The following is a 25,919-nucleotide window of genomic DNA, read 5'->3' as shown; positions in this document are numbered from 1 at the left end:
AAATCGCCGGCCGCATTTCAATGACGTTAGCTCAAACACGTGGTGCGTTCACTGCCGCACGTTTATAATTTTTTCTCATCCAACAACAACAACACACCCATTTCTGTAAAATTCCAATTTATCCCGATATTAAATTAACAATTTAAAATAAATGCACTAATACATGAATAAAATCAAGTGATGAACAAAATCAGTGAATTATTATGAAAACTCAAATCTTATTTGTTTATTCTCTGTAAGTAATGAATAATAAAATTAGTAGTAAAGTAAGTAATTACTAATTAACTTAGCAGTCCATCGAGTGTGAATTTTAATATTATCTTATTTCACGAATCCTTGGAGTTAATTGGTCCTTTATTACTGTACTGGTTTATACGGCAAATAAAATATAATATCTTTTTTTTATTCCTGTAATTTTCCAGGTTGTTTCTGTCAAATTTGGACTCAGAGTTTCTAAACTTTGGCAGTTCAAAGCGACACTGCATTTTTATTTTGGTTGTCCAAATATAAGTAATGTTCAGTCAATTTCTGATAGATTTTTAACGGGGTAAAGGACTTGTCGAGGTCAAATAAACTTTTCTTTGCCTGTACCATTATTCTTCCCATCAGTTGAGTCCCTGAGGAGAGCCCTAATCTGATCTGAGGTCTGAGATTGACAGATTTAGCTCCTATAAAGTTGTAGTGCTATCAGTGGAAACTTATTTTGTGTCCCCTTGCTCAGCCAGAGGAATTGAATTTATTATTTCAGGTTCTCATGTTGAAGATACCCTCCTGATTTGTCAAACTAAAACTATTAAGTCTCCATATACTCTATATGTCATTCCTCAAGTTATCAGGTTTTGTGTGTCACAATTTGTTATGCAGAGGGAGTTTATTGAGACGGTAGAACATGTTTTCTTCCTGTGTGAATCTGTGCGAGATTTGTTTTTGTCTTAGCTGGCTTCAGCATACAGATTTATTGTGGTGTCTTATGGAGGTTTTCTTTTAAATCTGCGGCGTTTGTAGTATGAAGTAAAATAACTTGGAATGTCTGGAGTTTATTTGGATTCTGATGGGAGACCAATTTAGTTATAGATGAAAAAATATATCATAATTCCTTCAGTACGAAAACTTTTTTCATGCTTTTGTCTGTTTTTTAACGTAACATAATTATAAGCCGAAAATATTTATGCTTTAAAAAAAAAAAAAATCACACGTCGTTTTGAAAAATAGAATTCCCATGAACGCAGCTTCAATCTGACGCTGTCTAAATGCGCCGGAAGTAACGTGCAGCGCTTCCAGTGTAGCATCTGCTCGTTTCACTCCGGCTTCACCGGCACTTCTGAGCTCTGGAAACAAACTGCAGCCGAGTTAGATATCTGTTTTTATATCGCTCCACTTTAGTTGATACCGTTCGTTAAATGTTTATTCGGCTCCACTACAGTGTACTTGTCAATATCAGGGAGTTATACTAAGGTACTAGTTAGCTTTCCTAGCCACATTAGCTAGCTGCCATCCCATTCCCTTGAGCGTCACTTCCTACTTTTGAAAATCGCGGCCAGAGACTAACGAAAGAAAGATGGAGCTGCAAGGTAAAGACTTTTTATCAAGCCTTAAGCTATTTCTGCTTTTATGAGCTTTCATTATTTACGTGTTTATTAGCTATGCGTCATAACCCGTTAGCTAAATGTTAGCTGGGGTGTTTAATTTCCTGCCTCTTGTCTTAGAAAAGTTAATAACATAAAATGGCTTTATAAACACTGTTGGCTTATTTATTTATTTAACCATTTACATAGATTGGATGATATTCAGAAATAAGGTTGATCAGTGATTGTAGAAATGGGGAATAAATATATTTTCTTAGCCTGTCACATGTTGAGGATTTGTTGACTTTCTCTACTTTCCAATCACTATATATCTTAGTATTTTGGCATCATAGACACAATTTCAGCAGTCAGTAGTCAAATGAGGAATTATATTTTCATAAAATGTCAATTAGCTGTTCATAAAAGGCATCTCAGGCCCTGTTTCCATTAACATCCGACCTGGATTAATCCCAAGTTTAAATTAATGTGTTGTGTCATGACGTGGGGAGATGGTACATATTTTGAAACAAGCTGTGACGTCTCCTTCGCTCACTGAAAGCACGAAAGCCCAAATAAAACTTCCATACACGCTGTAATTTCACCGCTGTGATGTTTGAAGCACGCAGTCTCCAGTATATTCCATCATGTCACGTGTTAATTAATGTTTAGATTTTATTATTCAGCTAGTTCACAGCTACTAGGACTACAAAATTTTAAAAGATTCACGTTACTAATGACCAGACATCACTTACGGGGCTTTTCTCCTTCCGTGTGAATATTTAAAATAGTGGTTGTGTGTTTGGTTTTCTTAATAAATGAGGGAAAACTTGAGTAGAGAGTCTTTAATGTGAACCACGACTGGGTGTGTGTTCACACTACCAAAGGAATGAGGTCAAATGTGTCCCAGACCATCTCCACATGTGGACTGAGATCAGATCACTCCAGGGTGTGTCCAGGGTGTGATCTGATTGCCCAGGACGGGGCTGTAGCTGCAGATCTAGATGTTTGTCTTGGCTGGCCACAGTTTGGATTAAAAGTTGCAGAAAGTAACTCTTGAGTAAGCAAGGAAGTAAATTTGCTGTCAGTCCTGATGGTGATCACTAATAAAACCGTGTCCGTCTCTTTTAAGTGGGTAATGAACCGATGACCCTGGGCTCTCCCACGTCGCCCAAGCCGACCTCCGGGGCTCAGTTTCTGCCCGGGTTCCTGATGGGAGACCTTCCAGCTCCAGCCAGCCCACAGCCCCGCCCCTTCAGCCTGTCCACGCCCATCGCAGACGGCATAGGCACGCCGCGAGGTCAGCACGAAAACACCATCAGCTGACTTTTACTCGTTTTGCAGATTATCAGTGTTTATCATGGATGTATTTTAAGTACAGGAGGAGGAGGAGGAGGCCTGCAGCCCGTCGTTCCCACCCCGAAAGATAAGAGTGGAGCCCCGCCTGTTCGCAGTATCTATGACGACCTAGTTACTGTAGCGACGCCGCTCAGTGCTCACAGGCAGGTTAGTAAATGGAGAAAGGCTGACTAGTGGCAAAACTAAGGACTTTAAAACATTTGCTTTCAAAAAACAATGGTACATCTACTAAACAGACTAATTGGGCGTGAATGCTAGTACAGTCCCCAGTATGTTTTTATTAATTCCCAGTACTTTCATTTGGGGAAAACATCCAAAGGGCGCTGTAGGGAGAGATGTTTAAAATTCAATCAAATGTGACAACGATATGTTTGAACACTTACATTTTGTCTTTAGGCTTTCCCACTTATGCAGTCGCCTCTGCCGGGACGCCAGGGCTCAACTCCGGGTGCAGGTACACACTGACACACTGATTAATACAACTACTAACAACTCAAAATATAAACTTTTAAAGTCGATTTATTTAAGGTCGGCCTCGTTATTGGATCAGATCATAGACTGTAGAAAAAATGGACAAAGAAATGACGTGTCATACCTATTTTTACTTTATTTAAACTCTCACAGCTTCACTGAGCAGTTGTCAATGGCAACTGTCAATCATCATGATGTCATATCCTGTTTTTATTGCATCATATAACGAACTAATACGAAACTTCTCAGAAAAATGGACACTTGGACATACGTCAGCGTTATATTAACTACCTAAAATGACAGAAACCATATTTGAAAAAATAATTGTCGTGTATTTTTTAGTTTGACTCAAGTCCCACCCACTAACATGGAGGGGGCGGAGCTTATGACCGATACTGCAGCCAGCCACCAGGGGGAGCCCTGCATGCTTTGGCTTCACTTTTCTTTTTCTATCGGTCAGACTGTAACGGTGGTGGTTATCATTGGATTTCTATCTACCTGTCTGTGTCTCCAGGTGTGCAGCAGGGGTGCCTGTCTCCAGCTCAGGTGGATCCCTTCTACAGTCAGGGAGAGTCTCTGTCATCTGAAGACCAGCTGGACCAGACCTGGGTCACCGTGTTTGGGTATTGACCGCTAACTACTTCCTGCATATCACTCTTCTGCCCTGTCGAGCATCAGGGCTGGGTATCGCTATTGATCTCCTGAATCGATTTGATTCAGATTCACAGGGTCCTGGTTATTTTTTTGGTATTTCTACAATATTATTTCCCCTCTAGTTTCACATCTTTCATCGTTTTTGTTCAGCTCTTCTCTGTCATCATACTTTTTAAATCCAATCAGCTTTCAGCCCTGGTGGTGCTCTTCTCCATCACATGTGGAAATCTCACAAGACATGGTCACGAGAAACCAGATTAATAACGGGAAGATGCAGGAAATTAGGAGGATTCTTATGAATTAATATTGAATCTTTCAAATGAAGATCGTTTTGAATATTGAACCTAACCTTACTGAATATACTTTCAACTACTAACCCTGTGTTTGTGCGTTTTCTTTTTTTAGTTTTCCTCCTGCCTCAGCTTCCTACATCCTGCTGCAGTTCGCTCAGTACGGAAACATCCTCAAACACACGGTGAGACACGCATACAAACTACCTTATTCAATAAAAAGTCCACTTGTTGAGGCTGCCTCCAAAAGAAAGTCCGTCCCCACAGACCTCCGTGTTAAAATGTCCAATTTTACAGCAGAAATAAACGTGTTTATGTGTTGTCGTATATAAGTTAATGATTGATACAGAGAGTTTAAAAATAGCCTGTTGATAGTGTTGCACATTTTCACACCTACGTCTTCCGGATCAGGCTATTATCCGGTTGATAAAGTTGATATATCGGTTAGAACCACCCGTTGCTCATCTCCAACTCCTCCTCCTCATCCAAATATGGTCACTTCTGCCTCCAAAACAAAGTCCAAGAAGGTGACAGCTCATTTCCAGACTTGACGTTTCAAACCAGAGAGTATCGTCACTGGTTTGTGGACTTGTGTCTGTACAGCCTGATGTATTTCAGTTTCTGCTGAAGCTGCAGAGGGTGTAATCTTGTGGTTTCAGTGGCGCTCCGTGTCACAGAGCTAGTGTCAAACCGGATTCATGAGTTCTGTGGACTTCATTGGCCTCAGCGAGTGTATCCGGAGGTTTGGGTGTTAGCGGTGCACTGATGTGAGCTGGTTGTTTCCAGATGGCGTCTCCTGGTAACTGGATGCATCTTCAGTATCAGTCCAGGCTTCAGGCCAGGAAAGCTCTGTCTAAAGACGGGAAGGTGTTCGGTGACTCCATCATGGTGGGGGTCAAGCCATGCATAGACAAGGTCAGTGCTGTCCGTCTCCCTGCCGTCTGATTGGTCGACCAGTCTGAACTGAGCGGTGACAGCGTTTATCTCTGCCTCTCTCAGAGCGTGATGGGCAGCAGCGACGCCGTCTCGTCTCCCCTCTCCACCTCCTTCTCCTCCTCGGCCCTCCCCTCGACGCCTCGCTCCGCCATCAGGCCGCTCAGCGCCGCCTACAGGAACCCCAGCAGCGACTACCAGGTGACCTCTGACCTCTGGTTCAGACCATTTCTACTTTAAAAAAAAAAATGCTTAACTCAGGACTGATGGTTAATCCATGTGACTGCTTTCAGGTGGTCGCGGACAGACAGACGCCCAGGAAGGACGACAGTTTAGTTTCCAAGGCGATGGAGTACATGTTCGGCTGGTGACGCTGCACGGTGCATCATGGGATACCTGCAGCCTCAGAGGAGAGGGGGCAATAAATGAACTGGTTCACTACGCGGTTTGATTGTGTGTGTGTGTGAGTGAGTGAGTGTGTGCATGTTTGCGTGCTCGGGTGGGGGATCTTTTTGTCCCTCTCTTCTTTTATAATCAGTATTTTTAAATGTCTTTTGTCTCAATAAACTTCTTTAATTTTAATTCAGCGACTCTTCCTTCAGATGTGATGCTCCCCAGAAGGTTCATTCCAGATTGTACAAGTACAGTCGTAGATAGTGTCGGTTGTCCGTAATGTTTACGATAACTTAATGTTTTTATTTGTCCAGTGAACCCACAAGGTTTTAACCCGTCTGCAGCGCCCCCTGGTGTATGCAAGTCAATAGTGAAACTATAGTAGAAATTATCAAAGTTTTTAGCCTATAAACCACAAATATGTGAATTTAGATGATAAATTCTACTCTTTAGATGCACCATGTTTACATTTAAGGTCATTTAGAGGAATTTAAAACACTTAATCTGTCAAGACGTGCCAGTCAAGTGTTGAAAAATGCAACACGTCTTCCATTTTTTTTAGTTCCTAAAGTGTTTTTGTGTGTGTGTCTGTGTCTGCATCCTGCTGGGGATGGCTGCTGCCATCAAGGAGTGTCATTGCTATGGGGTGGGTGTACCTGGTCTGGTCTAGGTGGGTGCTACATGTCTAAGTAACATCCACACCAATGAATGCCAGGTCCAGAAGTTTAACAGCAGAATATTAAACTGTCACAAGATGGTTTAAATGTTATTCACTTCTCCTGTCAGTGGTCATAATGTTATGGCTGATCAGTGGCTTGTATAAAATAAAGCATTATTTAGGTTCATTGGAAATTAGATTCTTCTGCAGCAAAGTGATATCTCTTTGGTAATAAATATGCAGCCAAGTGTTCAGTCGAAAGTCTGTTTACTTAAACATTTTGTCCAGCAGGTGGCGCCACAAGCACTAAACCTGAAGTAGTCTAGTTTGTGGAAAAAGTCCACTCGCACTTTTTTGAGTTGAAAATCCTTCAGTATAGTCTCAGATATTGGGAGAGTGTTCCCAGAACCGGTAAAGAAGAGTCACCTAGAGTAAAAAAACACACAAATACAATTATGTTTTTAGTCCAGCTGAAAATGTAGGTTACATGATTATACAACTGGGCTCTACTTAACGGCCTATCCCTCAGTTTTCATATCAAGTCGAGCAACATTTCTTGGCCAGGCTGCCGCCCCTTTTGGGTTTTTCCCTGTGTGCTTGAGAACACGCTGTGCGTCACTGGCCGAGCGGCGGAGGATGACTAATGGAGCTGACACACCGAGCAGACAGGTGAAAAACAAACACACCGATGCTCCCGCCCTAAGAGCAGCTCTGGAAAAGCTGATTTCACAACAATGCTGGTATTATTTTATGGGATTCTAATTAAAGGTAAATTAAGATGTATGTCACTTTAATGTAGCAGCTGGAAAACATGGGGTTAATTTTCAGCTAAGTGACATGCTGCTACCCTGACTGTCTTTAATTGTCTTTAATGAGAGGGCTGACGGAAGATCATCTGTAATATTGCCTGACTCATTTTATAACACTGTGATGGCGATGGTTAGTTGATGATGTGGTATTTATTGTCTATCTGGGGCAGCACAGTGGCTAGGTGGTTAGCACTGATGCCTCACAGCAAGAATGTTCTGGGTTCTAATCCATCATTGGCTGACTGGTTCCTCTCTGTGTGGACTAGTTGAATGTTCTCCCTGTGTCTGCGTGGGTTCTCTCCAGGTTCTCCAGCTTCCTCCCACCGTCCAAAGACATGCTGGTTAGGTTCATTGGTGATTCTAAATTGGCCGTGAGTGTGAATGGCTGACTGGAGACCTGTCCAGGGTGTACCCCACCTCTCACCCGATGACAGCTGGGATAGGCTCCGGCCCCCCATGACCTGACCCTTCACAGGACAAACGGTTACATGAATGTCTGTTGTCTATCTGTGTATTAAGCGTTTGCACATGCTCGCCTCACTATGTGCAGCTGTATTTCACAGCAAAGACACAAAGACTGCTCTGTGTTATTTCCCTGAGGTTCTTTTAATCTGTCTTTATTATTTATTTGTTTATTCATTGCTATAATTTGAATGCAATGATGTCAGCTTGTTATAACTGACTTAATGTGTCTGCCTCACTCTTTGTCATGTTGATCTTTTTTTTGTGTGTGTGGCTTGTATGCTGTAATATTCACCGATCAGCCGCAACATTAAAACCATCTGACCATCTTGTGACAATTTATTGTTCTGCTGGGAAACTTCTGGACCTGGCATTCATTGGTGTGGATGTTACTTAGACATGTAGCACCCACCTAGACCAGACCAGGCACCCCCACCCCATAGCAATGACACTCCTTGATGGCAGCAGCCATCCCCAGCAGGATGCAGCCTGACACAGACACACACACAAAAACACTTTAGGAACATGAAGAACAGCACAAGGTGTTGACCTGGCCTCCAAATTCACTAGATCCCAAACTGATCAAGTATCTGTGGGATGATCCACAGAGGCCCCTCCCCTCAAAGGCCCCCCCACTAACAACAATCTGTTATCAGACACCACAGGACACCCTCAGAAGGCCCATGTCCATTCTCTGATTAGTCACCACAAGGGAGACCTACACAATAGTAGGACGGTGGTCATAATGTTATGCCTGGTCATTGGGAAACTAAATGAGTTTAAAATTGAGTAAAACACAAGAAGTGCCTTGTAAACACTGACTCGTCTCATTGGTGCAGGTTGAGGGCACTGAAAACTACCCTAATGAGTGACGTGAGTAAAAAGCAGATTTCCACTGCATCAGCTTCACCTACTGCCCGCACTTTAAGAGATCTCTGACCAGCTGACCTCTGTCCCAGTAGCCTCCGTTGTACCTTATTACACAGCAACATATGGTCTCCTCAGGCCAACCGGTGAGGCGCAGAGCGGGGGATAAGTGACGGGCCACACAGCCTGCACTGTACGCAGAACAGAAGGCCGGAGGAACAACAGACGGAGGGGGATGAGAGAAGAAGAAGAAGACTGGGGGGGGGAGGCTTTGGCTGATGGCTTATGTTTGACTCAGCCTGGCCTTACAATAAAAGGTACACGTCACACCTCCCCGTGTGGCCCACTTTCATCCACCGGTTTGTGAAAATGTTTAAATACAGTGGGTGATCTACATCTTTGTCCTAAAGGAGACTCTGCGTCTCTGTTTGTGTGGTGTTACTGAGTATGTGTCCTATTTCCTCACAAGATGAAGGGCACTGACACAAATTGAACCAAAGTAGAAACTCATCAGCATCATTTGTCTTTTCCAGTCTGGATGTTTGTGGTTAAGAGGGTGGGAGGTCTTTAAAAAAAAGGGTCTTATTGTCTTATAATTTGCCCATGATAATATGAAGGCCTTCATAGCTGTAAGTTGATGTAAAATCCCAATTTCTGTTTTGTTTTTTTCCTCCTTCCCCCTTTTAAATGTGTTTCCCATAAATTTATTAAATTAATAAAATAATATAAGATAGATTAAAACAGGAGAATACTAAAGAAGTTAAATTTTCATTAAATTCAAAGACAAATTGTTAAGAAATATGTTAATCACTAGTTATTTTTGTTGTAAGACAAAAACAGAACTGGTCGGCCTTATGTGTCCGGAAACCGTTTTTTTTTTTCTTGCTGTTAACCATGAACCAATCAGAAGACGAAACAAAATATCGCGAGATTTGTCCAAGCCGACCTCCGTCCTGTTGGTTACAGAAGCGATATCTCGCGCTACATGAAGCCTCAGTGTCTCATACCACCACGGTCAAGCCTATCGGGAGGGGGTTTCTATTCAGCAGCTCCGCATTCATTTTGGAAACTTGATCGGAATTTATATTTATACCAAACAACGTCATTTTTTTTTTTTTATTTATTCAAAGTAAATCGTCTAGCTAAGTTTAACCGCTTGCTCAAACGGTCGTCATTTGTACCGAAGAAGGAAAAGCTAAGTTTAACGTTACATCGTAGCCGGTTGTGCTAACAAAGAAAATCCTTTCTCTTCAGAAAATAATCCCCCACTACTCTCTTTAGTTATGAGTCATGTGGTCGTTGATAGTCAACACGGTCTAGATCAGCAGGTAAGAGCATTTTAAAGTAATTATTTATATGTTGTTTTCTTTGTTTTTTCCCCCCCTACTTAGATAAGTGGTTATTTTCCACTACGCACATGTAGTTTCGACGGAGAAAGCGGTAGCATCGTTAGCTAAGCAGCTAGCCGGGAGCTAGGCTAACGCTGCGGCTGCTAAAATGGAGGAGACGACGTCGAAGATTGTGATGGCGGAGCTACGCTTTGCCGGTCGAACGAAACGCCGTTTAACCCAACGTTAACGGCTTTTTAATTTACTCGACGGTTGTCTTGAGTACAGCTAAACAGACACGGTTTAAATTTCAGCTTTGAAAAAAAAGTAGTTCGGAGCGAGTGGAAAATTATCGGCTAAAGCTAGCTATTCTCGACCCGGCCGGTATCTCGCCAAGTTAGCCCGGCTAAAGTTGGGCCTTCTCGACCTGAAACGTGGCGCAGGAAGAAAATGTTGGCACCGGTTTTTAGCCACCGTTTAATATTTCAAGAAAATAAAACACCACCAGTTTGACAAATCGTTCTCCTCATATAAATTCCGACAAACCGAATTAACCCCCCCTGGTAGTCCAAGTATATGTGTCGCATTTGGCTTTTTTAATTTACATTTTAATTCCTCGTCTAGATGGCACTGCCTCGACATAGCGATTATAAAGCGGAAGAGGACCAGTTTTATAAATGTTAATGGGCGAGGAGTTTGTGCTATATTTAAATACAGAAACCACCTAGATGTATTATGCTTTATGATAGCGGGTAATTATAGTAGCCGAGTTTTTCCCCCTTGTATTTATTTTTATATTGTTGTTTTAAATGTTTTCCGAGAGGCATTAAATCCTATAACCGTATTTTTATTTCGTTTTTTTATAGCTTGCTGCCCTAGACTTGAACTCTGCTGACGGACAAGGCGGAGGAACCGGCAGTAAGTAGTAAAAACTGATGTACATGTTCTTGTTGGATGTTATAATTCATCACGGTGCTGTCGGTGTGAAGTTCTCTTTGAGGAAATGGTTGTGTACTGACCAAATCAAACGTTTTCCCACATGTGTTGAAGCTTGTTGCTCATTTTGAAAAGTCAAATGAGCACAAACGCTTGCAAAAATGACATTTGAGGCCTCAAAACATCTTAAAAATGTATGCAAGATGAGTGTAAATTAACACAAAATGTCTGCAAAGAAAGACGTGACCACAGTGCACAGCAAGGTCACACTTTGAACATAAGTAGATTAAGAAAATGCTGCAAAAGACTGGTGGTATGTGACCCACATAGGTCAATAGTTGTGTTAATTTGCTTTTCCATCTTCCAGCACATTAGATAAATTAAAATCAAACCGTATTTAATCACATATGTCCCTTAGCATCCGTTGTTTTGTTCGCGTGAGTGTTTAACTGACTTTTTCTCCACGCAGGGCGTTACATTCCACCTCACCTGAGGAACAAAGATGCTCCCAAGAACGGTACGTTTAATAGACATCAGACCATCAGCACAGGCTTGACTTGTGTTGTGTGATTTCTTTTTTTTTAATAGCCCATCAGAGCATGGTAAAAGCAAGCACATTTGAGAAAAAAAAAAAAAAACGGTAAGGCTTTAACCAGATACGTTTCGTAACATATTGATCTACACCAGTCAGAAATACAAAAAAAAATGGCTGCACTTTGGAACACATCGACTCCACTTGTGCAAAGAACGAGGAGTGAAAGCCGTGTCAAGCGGGTTTAACGTGCACGGAAGCCTGTTTTGGCACAAATAAAGCAGGGCAAGTGTTCGGTGCCATGCCTTCATTTTTCTGTTTACCCCCCAACCTGCTCACAAGAAAGAGAGCGGGGCAAATTCCAAAAATCCTGCCTATTTTTAATAGGTAATCGTTCCCAAAGTTCATTCTTTGGCTGGTGCAATGTCTCACATGTGAACAAGAGGAGTGCTAGCTGTTGGCTGCTCTGATAAAGGGGGATTGGGGAGGGAGGGCGGGTGGGTTTGTGGTTTTTAACTTTACAGATAAAGATTTTTACAATGTCTTGTGTTGTGTAGCCAAGATGAGGTGGTCGTGTGGTGGCTACAAGTGTTTTTTCTGTTTTTGTATAGCCTCTTAAAGGCTTTGAATCAGGGCACGTTGTGTCTGCCATTCTGAGTCAGATAATTTTACTTTAAAAAAAAAAAAAATGGAAACATGGTACTGTGTCACTGTACACTTGACATTTACTGTTTTCTTATTCCACAGCAGGAAATGCTTATTCCGCTGGTAGACAGTGCGGTTATTCAGTGGCACCAGTAAATTTCTGTAAGTCCCTTCTGTCTGCTTTCGCTGAGGGCAACTTGCATTTTCAGATGCATGAAATAGCCATTATACACACCAGCAAAGCCAGTGCGAAGGGGGGAGAGGGTTAGGTTAGATGTGTGTACACTGTACACAGTAGGAGTTAATGATGAGCTCAAAATTAATTGATGTGCTTCTCTCTCTGCTGGAATGCTTGCAGTCAAAATTAGATGTGAAGTAAGAACGGGGCAACTTAATTTAGACATAGGCTTGGTTTTTTTTTTTTTATGCTTCACAATAGGTAGTTTAATTTTAAAGCTTGCCATATTAATTGATTTTTTTTTTCTCACTGTGTAATCAAGTCCATATTTCACCTGCTATGTCCTCAAAGTTTCTTCAAAGCAGTGCCCACAACCTTGGCAGGCAGAGTGTCAGCAAAGGCACAGAAATAACTATACAGCAGGATGGGATGACTGTAAGATTGGTAACTATTAGTGTAAAGTCAAGCCCAGCACTCATACTGCATGAGCCAGTACTTGTGGGTGAGTCTTTTTATAGCCTGCTTCCCTACCTTTGCTCAGGTTACCCAAGACTGGCCTCTCAAGAGCTTGCCTTTTACCATGCCTTCAGTGGGGGTTGGCGAAACCGATGTGGTATACCTTGACCTCTACCTGCATGCCATGCCCTCTACTCCTTGGCAAAAGAGTTTCAGAGTAAATCGCTGAACACTGGGGGGGGGGGCACAGTCAACGTGCCCTTGCTTTGTCATGGTCACTTGAAGAATAAGCAGCAGAAATCTGGGCCTAACACTGCGTCTGTCCGACCAAAGCTTGCAAAATGAAAGTGCTTGTGATGCATGGTGATGGTGCTTTTAAAGACTGCACTGCATCACTAGTCTGGCTGCCTGTTTTTTTTTTTTACTAATACGAGACGATATCAGCTGTATGAGATAATTAAAAACTGAACTTATTTTACATTGTCCAACCATTCATATCCTCTGAGCCCTGTCAGCCACTCTGTACAATCACTTAATTTTACATTTACATCATTCAGTCCATCTTCTAATGAGTCTCATGCCTTTGAGTTGTGTTTGGCCCTTGCCGCCTTTTGTCTCTGCCTACAGCATACCGTTGAAAATTAGTGAATGGACTTATTTAATACCGTGCCAAGTGCATGCAGGACTTTGTCCCAACATCTGACCACTCCAGGTGATCTGGTGTAAGGCTAGAGCAACCAATCTGCTGGTACGTTTTGGAACAAAAGCCACGATTGCCCACTCCTGTGCTATCTGCCAGATTTAATGGTTGGTTTTTCTAAAGTAGGGCGATTACTGGGTGTTCTTCTTGGCCTTTTATTTATTTTCATTGGGCTTTAAGCATCTCTATATGTCAGGATGACAATGTACCGGAATTATTTTAGTTGAGGCTGGCATGTTAAAGCCAAGCCATACCCTCAAGTATGTCCCCGGGTTGTAAAAGGTCAAAGGAATCTTGTAGCAGGTAGGCATCGGAGTTGAGCAGGCTTAAGTTGCTGCACAAGCATCTCCAGATACGGTTATTTATTTGCTGTCAGGAGAGTCGGGCTCCAAGCAAACCGAAGACAGAAATAAAAGTGTATTTTCCAAGCATCGTTGGAGTCCCTAAAACACATGGTGTTGATAAAAATTTGCTCAGAACTATTAGTTGGCTCCTTTAGTTATGTTTTTGTATTTTAGATTAGAAGTTTCTCAAAGTGCTGTTAGATTTGGTCCATCTTAAGTTTATTTTTGTTTTACCTAAAGTCTTCTGCATTGTTGTGTTGGTAGGTTATGGTCTGATGTTGCTGCATGGTGTGCTTTGCAATGTTTGCAGAGTCCACATGTCTGATACGAATCTGAGTGACTAAATTCAACCACAATTCCTCATAGCGTTTTTTGTTTTTGACGTAAATTGCTTCATTTACCATGCTGCAGTTATTGTTGCGCCTGTTCCAGGCTTCACTGCAGCTCTGTTCAACCTGAACTAAACAAAAACCTCTTGATCTCGTTGATACTGGCTTCTGAAAATCACACAATGTTGGAGTCACTTACTTTGCACAACGGATTTAATTACTCAGATCAGGACTGGTTTGATGATATTTGACGGCCCTTACTTCTTCTCTAAGCTACAGACTGGCGAAGCATTACAAGGCTTGTCATTGTGCTACTGAGTAAAGCATTTACCTGTTTGACTACAGGTGTACATTAAGCTCTTTCCCACAGATCTAGCGTCACCCCTTTGGCTCTATTTCATAGCAAGACTGATCGAGGCTAGATCTGTGTGGCCTGTTTTGACCCTTGCTGCTTTTGTGGCATAGCCTCAGCTACTAAAGCACTCTTTATTGTGGCAGAGCTAATTGTCCCATCATTGTCCCTCCCCTTCCCTCCCTCCCTCCCTCCCTCACCTACCCCCCCAACCACCAGCCTCATCCTCAGCCTGCACTGATAATAGTGTGGCCACCGATGGGAACGATGACACAGCCAGTGTCCAAAGCTGGGCAGACCATTGTGGTAAATGTCCCATATAGGCAGAGACGGGGTTTATTTGGCTTCTTGGTACAGACAAGTCAAACGCAAATAAACAAATCAGTTAGTTTAGAGTCTGTGGATTATTTTTTTTACATTTATTTTGCCTTAAACTTTTATTTTCTCCACATCTCTTGTTTTGTACAGATGAAAAAGTTATTTCATCAACTTTCAGCCCAGGTTTTTGGTTTTCTTAGAGTCACTAGTGTCCCAGTTGTCAGTAAATCAAGGCTTTAAAAGAAAATAAATAGGTCGGGCATTTGAAGAGAGGCTCCTAAGTTAGTGAGGTCCATATGTGTCCTTGCTTGGTGATGCAAATATTTTGCAGCTTTTACGCTTTTTCATGTCACAAGACACTCACATAGTTTTTTATTTTTATTTTTATTTTGCCTTTTATGTCTCCTCGTGAAGATTCACCTGGATGGGACGGCGGCCGCAGCAATGGATTTGTGAATGGTTACCACGACAACCGCACAAACGGGGGCTTCGGAGGGCGTGGACCCCCTCGCAATGATAGAGGTGGGCGTGGCGCCTACCGTGGTAACAGGGGTGGAGGCACGTTTAATCAGCCATTACAAAACGCAGGTGGGGAAATCCTGTCGTCCTTTAAAAAAAAAACCAACAACAAATCCATCTCAAGCTGTCGAGTGTAGTTTAACGTACAAACTCCACCCTCCCCCACCCTTTTTTTTTTTTATTAGATGGTTTTATAATTAGCAAGATCTTATTAATTTGCAGCATTTAAATAGTATTTTTAATATCAAATGGTTTTTAGCTACTTGGGGAAACGTGGGTAATTTGTGCTTTTGGTAAGAAATGGGCGTTGGGTATTTAAAGTCTTGACAACCGATTGTCCAAAATAAAATATCCCAATTATGTCGCTGACGGCAATCTTTCTGGCTTCGTTGTAGGGTTTGGCAATGATGGCAACTGGGGAGGAGCTCCCAGGGATGCTGCCTACAACAGCTTTGGAGGACGCAACGATAGGTCCAAGTCTAACTTCTTCAATGACCGGGGTGCCGGCTCCAGAGGAAGGTGTGTAAAACTGTTAATTTAATAAAATGCTGCGTGTTTGTATAAGAATATCTGTACTTCTAGGATGTTTAGGATGTTTCCAATGCTTTATTTCATCCAAACGGTTACACTAGCGTTGCTAAAATTACACTGACCCTAAAGAGCTAGCTCAAGTTTACAACAATGGCACATTACAACCCCACAGTCACTTGAGATCTGTATTATTCCGCATGCAGGGGGGGGAAAAGGCTGCAAGGCTATTTTTGTTACTGCAATTTAAGACGACGCAATAAGAGCGGTTTTGTTTTCGAGGAAGGAAACGCTCGAGATGTGCAGATAACCTTGTATTAAATCTGACGTGAAATTAAACGCTGTTCTTTTTAGCTCCAAACTTAAACGGCATGTGTGCTCGTCCCACAGATACGAGCGCGGGGGCTTTTCTGGCGGCGGAAACAGCCGCTGGACGGACGAGTCCAGAGACGAGGACTGGTCCAAGCCCACAGCTCCCAACGAGCGCCTGGAAAAGTAAGACCGATTCTGATAACTGATAATTAAACTTTCAGCTGTCCCCATCTGCTTCTAACCAGACTTCTTCCAACCTTATCTTCTAGTGAGCTTTTCTCTGCAAGCAACACTGGCATAAACTTTGAGAAATACGATGATATTCCCGTGGAGGCTACTGGAAACAACTGCCCACCCCACATTGAAAGCGTAAGTTTGTCTGGACGTCTGTGTGATTTATTTATTTATTTTATTCATTTTATTTGAGCAATTTTATACTGATGTAATGGTTTGTGCAGTTCCACGACGTGGACATGGGGGAGATCGTCATGGGGAACATCGGCCTGAGTCGGTACACTCGTCCCACCCCAGTCCAGAAGCATGCGATCCCCATCATCAAGACCAAGAGAGACCTGATGGCCTGCGCCCAGACTGGTTAGTATTTATATACATTGAGCGTGACAGGACCACACAACGAGAATAGCCTTTAAAGGGCACAGTCAGACCTAAAAGCTGATTGGATATATAGAAAAAAATATGGAGATGGAGCAGCTGGACAAAATGAAAGATGAGAAACTAGACATACTGTTGAAATACCACAAATCTGCAAATAGAACCAATGTCATGAGTTTCAGTTTTAAGTAAAATTCCTTCAAAGCTGAAATATTTCAAAATGAATTGAATCGGGGACCTTGTGAATCTGAATCTAATTACTTTAAGAAACTGATAGTGAGGCCCAGTCCTAACTCGTCTAATCCCTGATGTGTTTCAGGCTCTGGTAAGACCGCTGCCTTCTTGCTGCCAGTGCTGAGTCAGATCTACACAGAAGGGCCTGGTGATGCTCTGCAGGCCCTGAAGAACAGTGGACAGGTACTGGGCAAAGAAAAAAAAAAAAAAAGACGCAGTAGCTGAACATAACCACTTGACTTGTTCAAATAAACAACTCTGCTTTTAACCTCAGGATAATGGAAGGTATGGCCGACGTAAGCAGTACCCGATGTCCCTTGTCCTCGCTCCCACCAGAGAGCTGGCCTTGCAGATCTACGATGAGGCAAGAAAGGTAAGCGTAAAACTGATTATTTTTCTTTTCTTCTTTAACTGAATGTTAAAATTAAGAAGCTTATTTATTAATATTTTAACCCATTCCTTTCCAGTTTGCCTACCGCTCACGTGTGCGTCCCTGCGTCGTGTACGGAGGCGCCGACATTGGCCAGCAGATCAGGGAGTTGGAGCGAGGTTGTCACCTGCTGGTGGCCACGCCTGGACGTCTGGTTGATATGATGGAGAGGGGCAAGATCGGTCTGGACTATTGCAAGTCAGTAATGGCACAGGAGGCAAAGCTAATTATTTTTTATTTTTTTTAAATGGGGAAACACTCGATACTTATTGGCAATATTAAATGTGTCTGCAGCTACTTGATCCTGGACGAGGCCGATCGCATGTTGGACATGGGTTTTGAGCCCCAGATCAGACGCATTGTGGAGCAGGATACCATGCCGCCCAAAGGCATCAGACAGACCATGATGTTCAGCGCCACATTCCCCAAAGAGATCCAGGTACATCTTGAGTTTCTAACAAGTTTATACAATGTGGCTCAACATGAAAAGTATCTGCATTCTCATGTGTTTATTTCTTGTAGATCCTGGCTCGTGACTTCCTGGAGGACTACATCTTCCTGGCAGTGGGGCGTGTCGGTTCCACTTCAGAAAACATCACCCAGAAGGTGGTGTGGGTGGAGGAGACGGACAAGAGGTCCTTCCTCCTTGACCTGCTGAACGCCACAGGTGAGAAACGCACAAACCAATGTTTTTATTTCCGTCCCCTCCCTTCCATGAAGGTCACACTGGGCTCTAAACCATCATCCTGTGTTTGTCAGTCTTCCCCATGCTGAGCTAATATTGACTTTGCTACGTCTTGATAACAATTGTTCATTATAGAAAGACTTGAATATAAAAATGTAGGGGTGAGCGGGTTCTGAAATCTCTTGCCGTGTCTTAGGAGTTTGCTTCTTATGCTGTGAAAGTGTTGTACTGAGCAGCCTTACGTTTACTGGCCGGTTTGGTTTTATCTTAGTTATTCCCAGTGAGGTTCAGGAAAATGTGACAGAGGCCCCAGAGAAACCAGGTGAGTGTGAACATACCATAACTTCACTCCGACCCACAAGCCAGAATCTACATCACATCCCACAGCTCATCCTGTCCCTCTGCCCCCTCCCTCCCTCCCTCCTCCCCTCCCCTCCCCTCCGCCTCACATGCTGCCTCAGTTTTTGTGTTTTTATCTCATTTTTATTTTTTCATTTTCTAGTGAGAGCTTGTATGAGCAACCGTAAAGATTTAAATTTGCCTTGCACTTTACAAAAATAGCAAAAAAAAAAAAAGGGGAGTCCCCGTTGGGCTCGGCAGTTTGTTTTCAACGTCAGCTGGCTCAACGTGTTGGCTGGTCGTCATGGAGAAGAGCCCCGTCTCTGAGTCAGATGGCTGTGACAGATTTAATGGCTCTGATTTGGTGTCTTCAGTGAACTTATTTACACCAAAAAAATGAGCCTCAGTTCCTCTTGTTGCTTGTGCAACTGTGGAAATCATGTGCTTTTGTAACTTGCTTACACCTAAAAAAAATTATGAAAACACACATTGCGTTTGTCGTCTCGGTGGCAACTAGTCGCTAGGCTGCCACTACATTAAAAAAAAATAAAAAGCCAAACTACTGAGCAATTTATGTCATGAACAGATTTCTTAAGCACTCAACAAAAGGCTCGTTAGAGGAGGGCGGGGGTTCAGCTGCCAGGTTTCCTGTTGCCACCTGATTGATCTGATCTGGACTAGATTTTATTAGTTTTTTTTTTTTTTTTTTTTCACCTCAGGCTTATATTTATATAATACGGAAAGGATGGAGCTTTGATGGATGTAGTTTATTTTTGTATTGGCTTGGGCCAGAGTGCATTTAGCAAAAAAAAACAAAAAAAAAAAAACAGTGGCAGGGTTATCTGTGAATGATGCGATCTGGAATGGCCTTGTCCCACCCCATCACCCCTCAGCCATTTTGTTGCCTCAAGCTTTTATTCTGATAGCCATTAATGACAAATATCTGGATTGTTACCTGTTGATAATATAAGATTTATTATTTTTTTTTTAATATAGTTATGTGCAGAAAATAAAAAAGAGAAACTAAAGCCAATGTTTTCAATTAATGGTTGTCAGGAAGTGTAAAGCTTTTTATGCAACCCTTCCATTTATAAGTTGTCATTTTTCATTTGTCATAATCTTAATTGCCGGCCTTTTTTTTTTTTTTTTTTATTACGATAGTTCCATTTTACATTTATAAATAAAATAAAATGTACAGCTTTGTTCCAGGTGATAATTAACTTTTTTTTTTTTTTTTTTTTGTTTATCCTTTTTGTTTTTGTATTTGTCCCAACCTTTGTCTCGTCCTGTTTATTTCCGGTTGATCAGGCAAAGACTCCCTGACTCTGGTGTTTGTGGAAACCAAGAAGGGAGCAGACGCTCTGGAAGACTTCCTGTACCACGAGGGTTACGCCTGCACCAGCATCCACGGAGACCGATCCCAGAGAGACCGAGAGGAGGCTCTGCATCAGTTCCGGTCTGGACGCTGCCCCATCTTGGTGGCTACAGCTGTAAGCAATCCAAATTCATTATTTTATCTAATGTAGGGAATCCCTGACTCTGTCTGAGCTTTCAGAGGTTCCATTGTTATTAGACTAAAAGAAATTCTAATACCTCGATATTCAAGTTAATTCTTCCGGTCTCTTCTGTTTTCAGGTGGCTGCCAGAGGTCTGGACATCAGCAATGTGAAGCACGTCATTAACTTCGATTTGCCCAGTGACATTGAGGAATACGTTCACCGTATTGGCCGTACGGGACGTGTGGGCAACCTTGGTACGTTTTTATTTAAATTTATTTATTTTGAGGCTTGTTATGTACGTTTAACGTTGTATCAACTATAATCTTAACTCTGCTTTGTGCAGGTCTGGCCACGTCGTTCTTTAACGACAAAAACAGCAACATAACCAAAGACTTGCTGGACATTCTGGTTGAGGCCAAGCAGGAGGTTCCCTCCTGGCTTGAGAGCCTGGCCTACGAGCACCAGCACAAGAGCAGCACCCGTGGACGCTCTAAGAGGTAACTGCCACGCCACCAACTACACAGATCTTCTTCATGAAACAGGAAGCATGAAATTGCTAATCAGGACTGGCCGACGACCTGTGTTCATTTAGAAAACACTTAAAGCTGTTTTTAGTTTGTCGTATCCCTCTAACGAGCAGTTTGTTCTGGTCTTGTTCAGGTTCTCTGGCGGTTTCGGAGCTAGAGACTACCGTCAGACGCCTGGTTCTGGAGGCTTCAGTAGCAGCCGGGGAGGGCGTAACACTGGAGGTCATGGCGGAAACCGTGGCTTTGGAGGTAAGGAGTGTGGTTCACTTTGATGTATAACCCTTTATGACAGCTAAGCCTCAAAATGCCCACGTGTTTTGACCATAAAAAGGTCTGAAAATGTCCAGTGAGTAAGTGCGTTTGCTGATTTTTTTCCAGAATATCTAGAACAATTTACTCCCAAGTTATTAGAGGTGCAAGCCACCGGTGACACACTTGTTTTTAACGGGCTAAATATTCATTAACATGATGATGTGATCTATTTTTATATTTGACTAACTGACCTGAAATGTTTTTGTCTTGACAGGCGGATTTGGAGGCAACTTCTACGGCAACGACGGCTACGGAGGAAACTACAGCAGCGGAAGCGTGGATTGGTGGGGGAACTAGTCACCATAGGAATAGGTTGCCATGCCAACCCGACCCAATGGAAACCACATGTTAACTTAAGCCAGACCATAACAACCCTCCCTGTGTAGCTTCACTGACACACACAGTACATTACCAACCCTGGTTCTCTGCCATTCGCTTCTCTCAACAAACGGGGAAAAAAAAAAAAGAAAAGAAAGAAAGAAAACAAAATAAAACAGGAAGTGCAGCACGACGCAAAAGGAAAGTCACCAGCACGTGCAATGCACCGGAGACCGCAGAGATTACGCACACCTCAGAGTGAGCATGGATGCTGACATGCATTTGCCCGACAGCAACCTCGGACTTTCATTGTTAGAAGTATTTTTATTTTATTTTTATTTTTTTTTTGTGGAGAAAAAAAATAACAAAAACCCAATTGAGTAAGTAACCTGAGGATCATTTGTATGTTAATGTACTGTGCCTTTTTGAATTTAAAACAGGAAATCTTATGTTTTCATTTCACCAGATGAACATGGCCAAGAGCTCTAAATTTGTTTTTACTATTTTTGTTTGGTGAAAAAAATAAAATATATATTATATATTATTAATATATATATATTAGAAAGGTAAAAATAAGCTTTGACTTGATCAAACCTTGGCAAATACCGGGGCGTTGTGGCTCCCAAGAGTCACGACTCCATTTGAACTTCAAAATTTTACTGCAGGAACATCATGTAGCCTTTTCTATAGTCAAACAGCTACCGGAGCCATTACCTAATACAAGCAGGGCCGCTCTGCGAGGCCAACCGTATTTTAATCCTAAGGGACAAAGTTACATTTCTTTTTCTTCTTTATTTTTTGCTCACTCTATCCTGGACAGGCTCCTTTTTTATGGATATGGTGGTCTTTAAAATAGCCATTCCTATTGTAAACTTAAACACGGAAGTCATTAAAGCTCAGTGCCAACGATCGCTGAGGTTCAGACAAGACTAATCAATGCTGGAACTTGTTACTCCACACTTTTTCAATTGACTTGACAGTGTTACGGCAGCTAGTATGTTTCCAAGTGCTAGCTACATTAAGTGGGCGGTGTTTTTTGTTGATTTTTACTTGAGACATTTTCGGGCAGGTTGTATGCAAAGTTGAAAAACTGAGTCAGTTTTTTGATTTGTTGTTTTTTCTCTTTATATTCTTTTTGAAATGTTTCTCTTCAAATATGTTATCGGGGGAAAAAAAAGCAAAAAATGCCTGCCATCTTGAAAGTGAAGTTCAAAATGGCTGCATAAAGGACCACAGCATCGGGGGGGGGCATGGTTGGGGTGTGTGTGGTGTTAGTGTTTACCAAAGCGACCTGCAGCCACACGGCCCCGATGGTATTCTACGCTTGCAAGTGTTTTGTTTTTTGGTCAAGGAGGAAGGACACGTGAACTGAGTCGCAGGCTTAACTTAATTACAAACGTTTTCTCTTTTCAAGCTGCGTTGGAGGCATGGTTCATCTTAAGGAGACAGGCATTTGAATGATCACTGAGGTTTCTTAAAAAAAAAATGGCGAGGAACATAGCGCGGTAGAGCGGCACTCCGACCACTGGGGGTTAAAGGGTGTGGGGTAGGGCAGGGTGGGGTACTGGGGCGGGAGATGTAGGCGCAGTTTTCAGTGCAGCACCATCGTCAGTGGCTTTGGTTTCCCTTGCTGCGTAACTGTGGAGGTGGCCAAAGACGAAAGAGAGAGAGGGAGGCGGGGGGGGGGTTATCCACTTCCTTTATGGAACATTAAAGTACTGTCAGCTCCTCTGGGAGTTCATCTGCTCAGACGTGTATAAAATAAATAATAATCTGTGGCTTCTTGAAAGCCAGAGCCGGCTTTTCCTCTCAAAGAGGAGCGGCCAGTTGAGAGGAAGAGAGACGGGACGTTTCACCTCAAAACGCTCCCAGTTTTCTCATCGGGTGTGTTGTGCCTTGAAACTTTTTTTTTGTTTTCTCTTCTCTTTTTAAAGAAATTGAACTAAAAGCGGATGCACTGACAGTGTTTTGAGAACTTGAGATTGAATGGTGCTACTTGATTTAGGTGTGTAGGCCCTTGTACGTCGTGCCCATCGAGTTTTACAAAAAAAAGTTGTTTTATTGCACATCTAGAGTTTTATATAGATGTCTTGGGTATGTGTCCTTAAGCTTCCAAATATTGTGTGTGAGGAGATTGTGGAGATAAAAAATAAAAAATAAAACGCAGCTTGTTTACAAAGGGGAAGGGTTCTCAACGTTTAAACCAGGATTTATTTGGGACCAGGGGATTTAGCAGTCGGGGGGAATTTAGCCATTTGCACAGATTTCTAGATTCTACTTTTGCTGCTAGTTTTGTGTAATTTATTAAGCATTTTTGACAAATATTTATTTTTGTAAGCCTCAAAGTGATTCTTTGAAAGTTTCAGAAACTTGACCAAAAGACAGTACAAAAAACACTGGCACTTGAATGTTGAATGTCACCTGTATGCGTGAAATTTATATATTTCGGGGTAGTGTGAGCTTTTTAATGTTTAAGATACATTGGACTCAGTAAAATAATATCCACAGCTGTTTCGGGGCCTCCTCAGGGCCAGTCATCTCTAATATTAGAATTATGCCAATTGGTCATCAAAATTTGAAATTAATTGAACAAACATGCCAAGGTTTGGACTAAAGCTGTCAAAAGAGCAATTCAATTTCCTAAAGCATATCAGTGCAGAACTGTTCGGATTCTCCAAATGTGTGCATTATTGATTCTTTATTCTAATTTGACCCGATAGTTGTTTTTTCTCCAGTTGAATGTCTGGCACATGGCAATCCTTAAAGAAACAAACATGTGGTTTATTCTCATTGTTGTATTTGCATATATGAAGCCTCTTGAGTTCTCCTTGAATGTGGAGCAGGTCTGAGGCGTTGGATTTTCCAGAACAGCTTCCAAGTCGAACAGGAGGTCTCTGCGCATGCTTGTTTTTTTTTTAAATTTTTTGTTGTTGTTCTTGTTTTTTTTTTGTTTTATTACGCAGGCAGAACCCGAGACTTGTTCCACGATCGCTGGAGAACCCATAGAGCTGTTTAGATGTAGACTTTGCTTTCTGTACTAGCTTATAGGCTACTGCACGACGTGGGAAATGACTCAGCTGTGCAAAAATGTATGATTTTACTAAATAAATGTTTGAATGCAAAAGTTTCCGGAAAAATCAAGCATGTTTTCATGAAGAACTGTTTACCGTAGAAGTTCAGAGAAGACCTGTAGCAACGCTGCCCGTCGCCTCGTCGTGGATACGAGGCGGACGGACGGGCGGCGAGATTCAATTTGGTAAAAAATATATATATATTGGATGGGCTTCATTTCTTTTGAAAGAAAATACATAAAGATTTCATTTGTAAATTCATCTGCGTCCGTTGCTTTATTTTCCCCAAGCTTGGTGAGTTGAATTCTGTAGATGGGAGCCCACGCTGATTCTTCGTTAGGAAGGAAAAATTTTGTTTGAGGTTGCATTATAATTTTCTCCAAGTTATTTTAATTCTACATGGCCGTGATGATATTCAAAGGACAAATACTCTTCCTCGTAATGTTTGAGTTGAACTTGACTTAAGATTGACTGGTGTGTCCAATATCTTGTCCAAGGACGTGGCATGAAAACCAAAGATTTTCTGGCAACTTAAGTTTCTGACCCTGAAATTGTACTTTTTTTTAAAAAAAAATTTTGGGGGAATCAAAAAAATTTTCACTGAAGTTTCAGTGATTTAAAGATGGAGTCTTTAATAAAACGTGGCACAATAGCCCACAAAAATCTGGGGTTCATGTGAAACGTTCAATAATGGGCTCTTGAAACCATTGACTTTTATTAGTTTATTGAATTGGGAACTCATCATGGAAAAGGAACAACATGTACTTTTATTATTGTCCTCTAAATGTTTAAATTAGTGATAAGGAGTATCAAACCATTTGTGCTCGACTTGAATTCAAAGTGTCGTATCTGGGCTCACAAATTATATATCTGTCATGTTTCTGTATTTATTTGGCTTTTCAGGTGGTAACACCATCCAGAAGTTGTGAGAAAACCGCCGCTTGGTGCTAAATGTTGGAGTCAAGAAGTCACTTGTCCTGTGAAGGGTCACATTCACACCTACGGCCAATTTAGAATCACCAGTGAAACTAACCAGCATGTCTTTGGACGGTGGGAGGAAGCTGGAGAACCTGGAGAGAACCAACACAGACACAGGGAGGAGTCTATAAGTCATTGAGGCTAACGAACTTAATGAAAGACGATGGAGAAATCAACATTTTCCCAGACATATTATAAAATTATGATATATGTAAATTACATGTGTTAACTTCCACCATAGACTGGAGGCCTGTCCAGGGTGTACCCCGCCTCTCGCCCCAATGACACATGGAATAGCCTCCAGTCCTGACACGACCCTCCACAGGACAAGCAGTTACAGAAAACAAATGAATGAATTTACACCATTTTGGCCTTTTGATTGGTCTGCCAACCAGAGGGCTCCTACCCTACTTCCGTGCTGGGCTCCAATCCCCTAGAAAAACACTGAAAACCTTTAAATCAGGGTTGTCAGACTCATTTTAGTTCAAATCCACATACGGGCATAGTTTAATCTCATGAAGGCGGGACCAGAAACATTACAGTACAACGACCTAAAAATAACCCTCCCTTTAATTTAGTGCAAAGAAAAACATGGAAATGTTTGCATTTTTTGAAATATCCTTTACGAACATCCTGAAATTTCTTAATTTCTTTCTTCTTTGTGAAAAAATTAAGTGCGCCCCTGGTGGACAAAGTAGGAATAGCAGCTACTTTTATTGAATGTTTTCTATGCAATTTCCGTAACATTCGTACATTTGACACCCCCTGCTTTCGACTTACTTAGCTTTTGAAACTCATAATTGTGAATCTCCAAAAACATTTGACAAACGCACTGTCAACAAGTGTGGGTACAGTGGAGGAAATAAAATGGAAAAACTGAAAACGGGTGAAAAGACGGGTAATTTTTCCAATGTCTACCTTGGTTGGTAACGTTAACTGTCTTGTCTCCAAGTTACCGCGCTACTCGTGGACCAGAAGT

General features: G+C 41.9%; 2 protein-coding genes across 8 annotated transcripts; both read left to right on the top strand.

Annotated features, from left to right (window-relative positions):
* The first annotated feature begins 1,074 nt into the window (after positions 1 to 1,074).
* Positions 1,075 to 5,918, top strand: nup35 (nucleoporin 35). Its single transcript, XM_084544562.1, has 9 exons — positions 1,075 to 1,571; positions 2,695 to 2,862; positions 2,944 to 3,068; positions 3,318 to 3,375; positions 3,907 to 4,015; positions 4,452 to 4,521; positions 5,123 to 5,251; positions 5,336 to 5,470; positions 5,563 to 5,918. The coding sequence occupies exons 1-9, from the start codon at positions 1,559 to 1,561 to the stop codon at positions 5,638 to 5,640; spliced, it is 885 nt and encodes a 294-aa protein (XP_084400688.1). The 5' UTR covers positions 1,075 to 1,558; the 3' UTR covers positions 5,641 to 5,918.
* A 3,536-nt stretch (positions 5,919 to 9,454) lies between these two features.
* Positions 9,455 to 24,223, top strand: ddx3xa (DEAD-box helicase 3 X-linked a). Of its 7 annotated transcripts, none has more exons than XM_084544843.1 (20): positions 9,455 to 9,786; positions 10,653 to 10,704; positions 11,192 to 11,239; positions 12,002 to 12,061; positions 14,991 to 15,098; positions 15,491 to 15,614; positions 16,014 to 16,118; positions 16,205 to 16,304; positions 16,394 to 16,529; positions 16,867 to 16,964; positions 17,056 to 17,154; positions 17,249 to 17,409; positions 17,506 to 17,650; positions 17,734 to 17,878; positions 18,168 to 18,218; positions 19,544 to 19,725; positions 19,871 to 19,988; positions 20,078 to 20,231; positions 20,395 to 20,510; positions 20,788 to 24,223. In XM_084544843.1, the coding sequence occupies exons 1-20, from the start codon at positions 9,742 to 9,744 to the stop codon at positions 20,868 to 20,870; spliced, it is 2,130 nt and encodes a 709-aa protein (XP_084400969.1). In that variant the 5' UTR covers positions 9,455 to 9,741; the 3' UTR covers positions 20,871 to 24,223. The 7 variants fall into 7 exon arrangements, with proteins under 7 accessions (XP_084400969.1, XP_084400966.1, XP_084400970.1 ...); XM_084544840.1 differs by having other exon boundaries at positions 14,991 to 15,164; XM_084544844.1 differs by lacking the exon at positions 12,002 to 12,061.
* Positions 24,224 to 25,919: the final 1,696 nt, after the last annotated feature.

This window comes from Chelon labrosus (assembly GCF_963514085.1).
Source record: "Chelon labrosus genome assembly, chromosome: 5".
Taxonomy (NCBI): Eukaryota; Metazoa; Chordata; class Actinopteri; order Mugiliformes; family Mugilidae; genus Chelon; species Chelon labrosus.
Note: the sequence above shows the minus strand (reverse complement) of the source record. Positions and strands in the feature narration are given on the sequence as shown.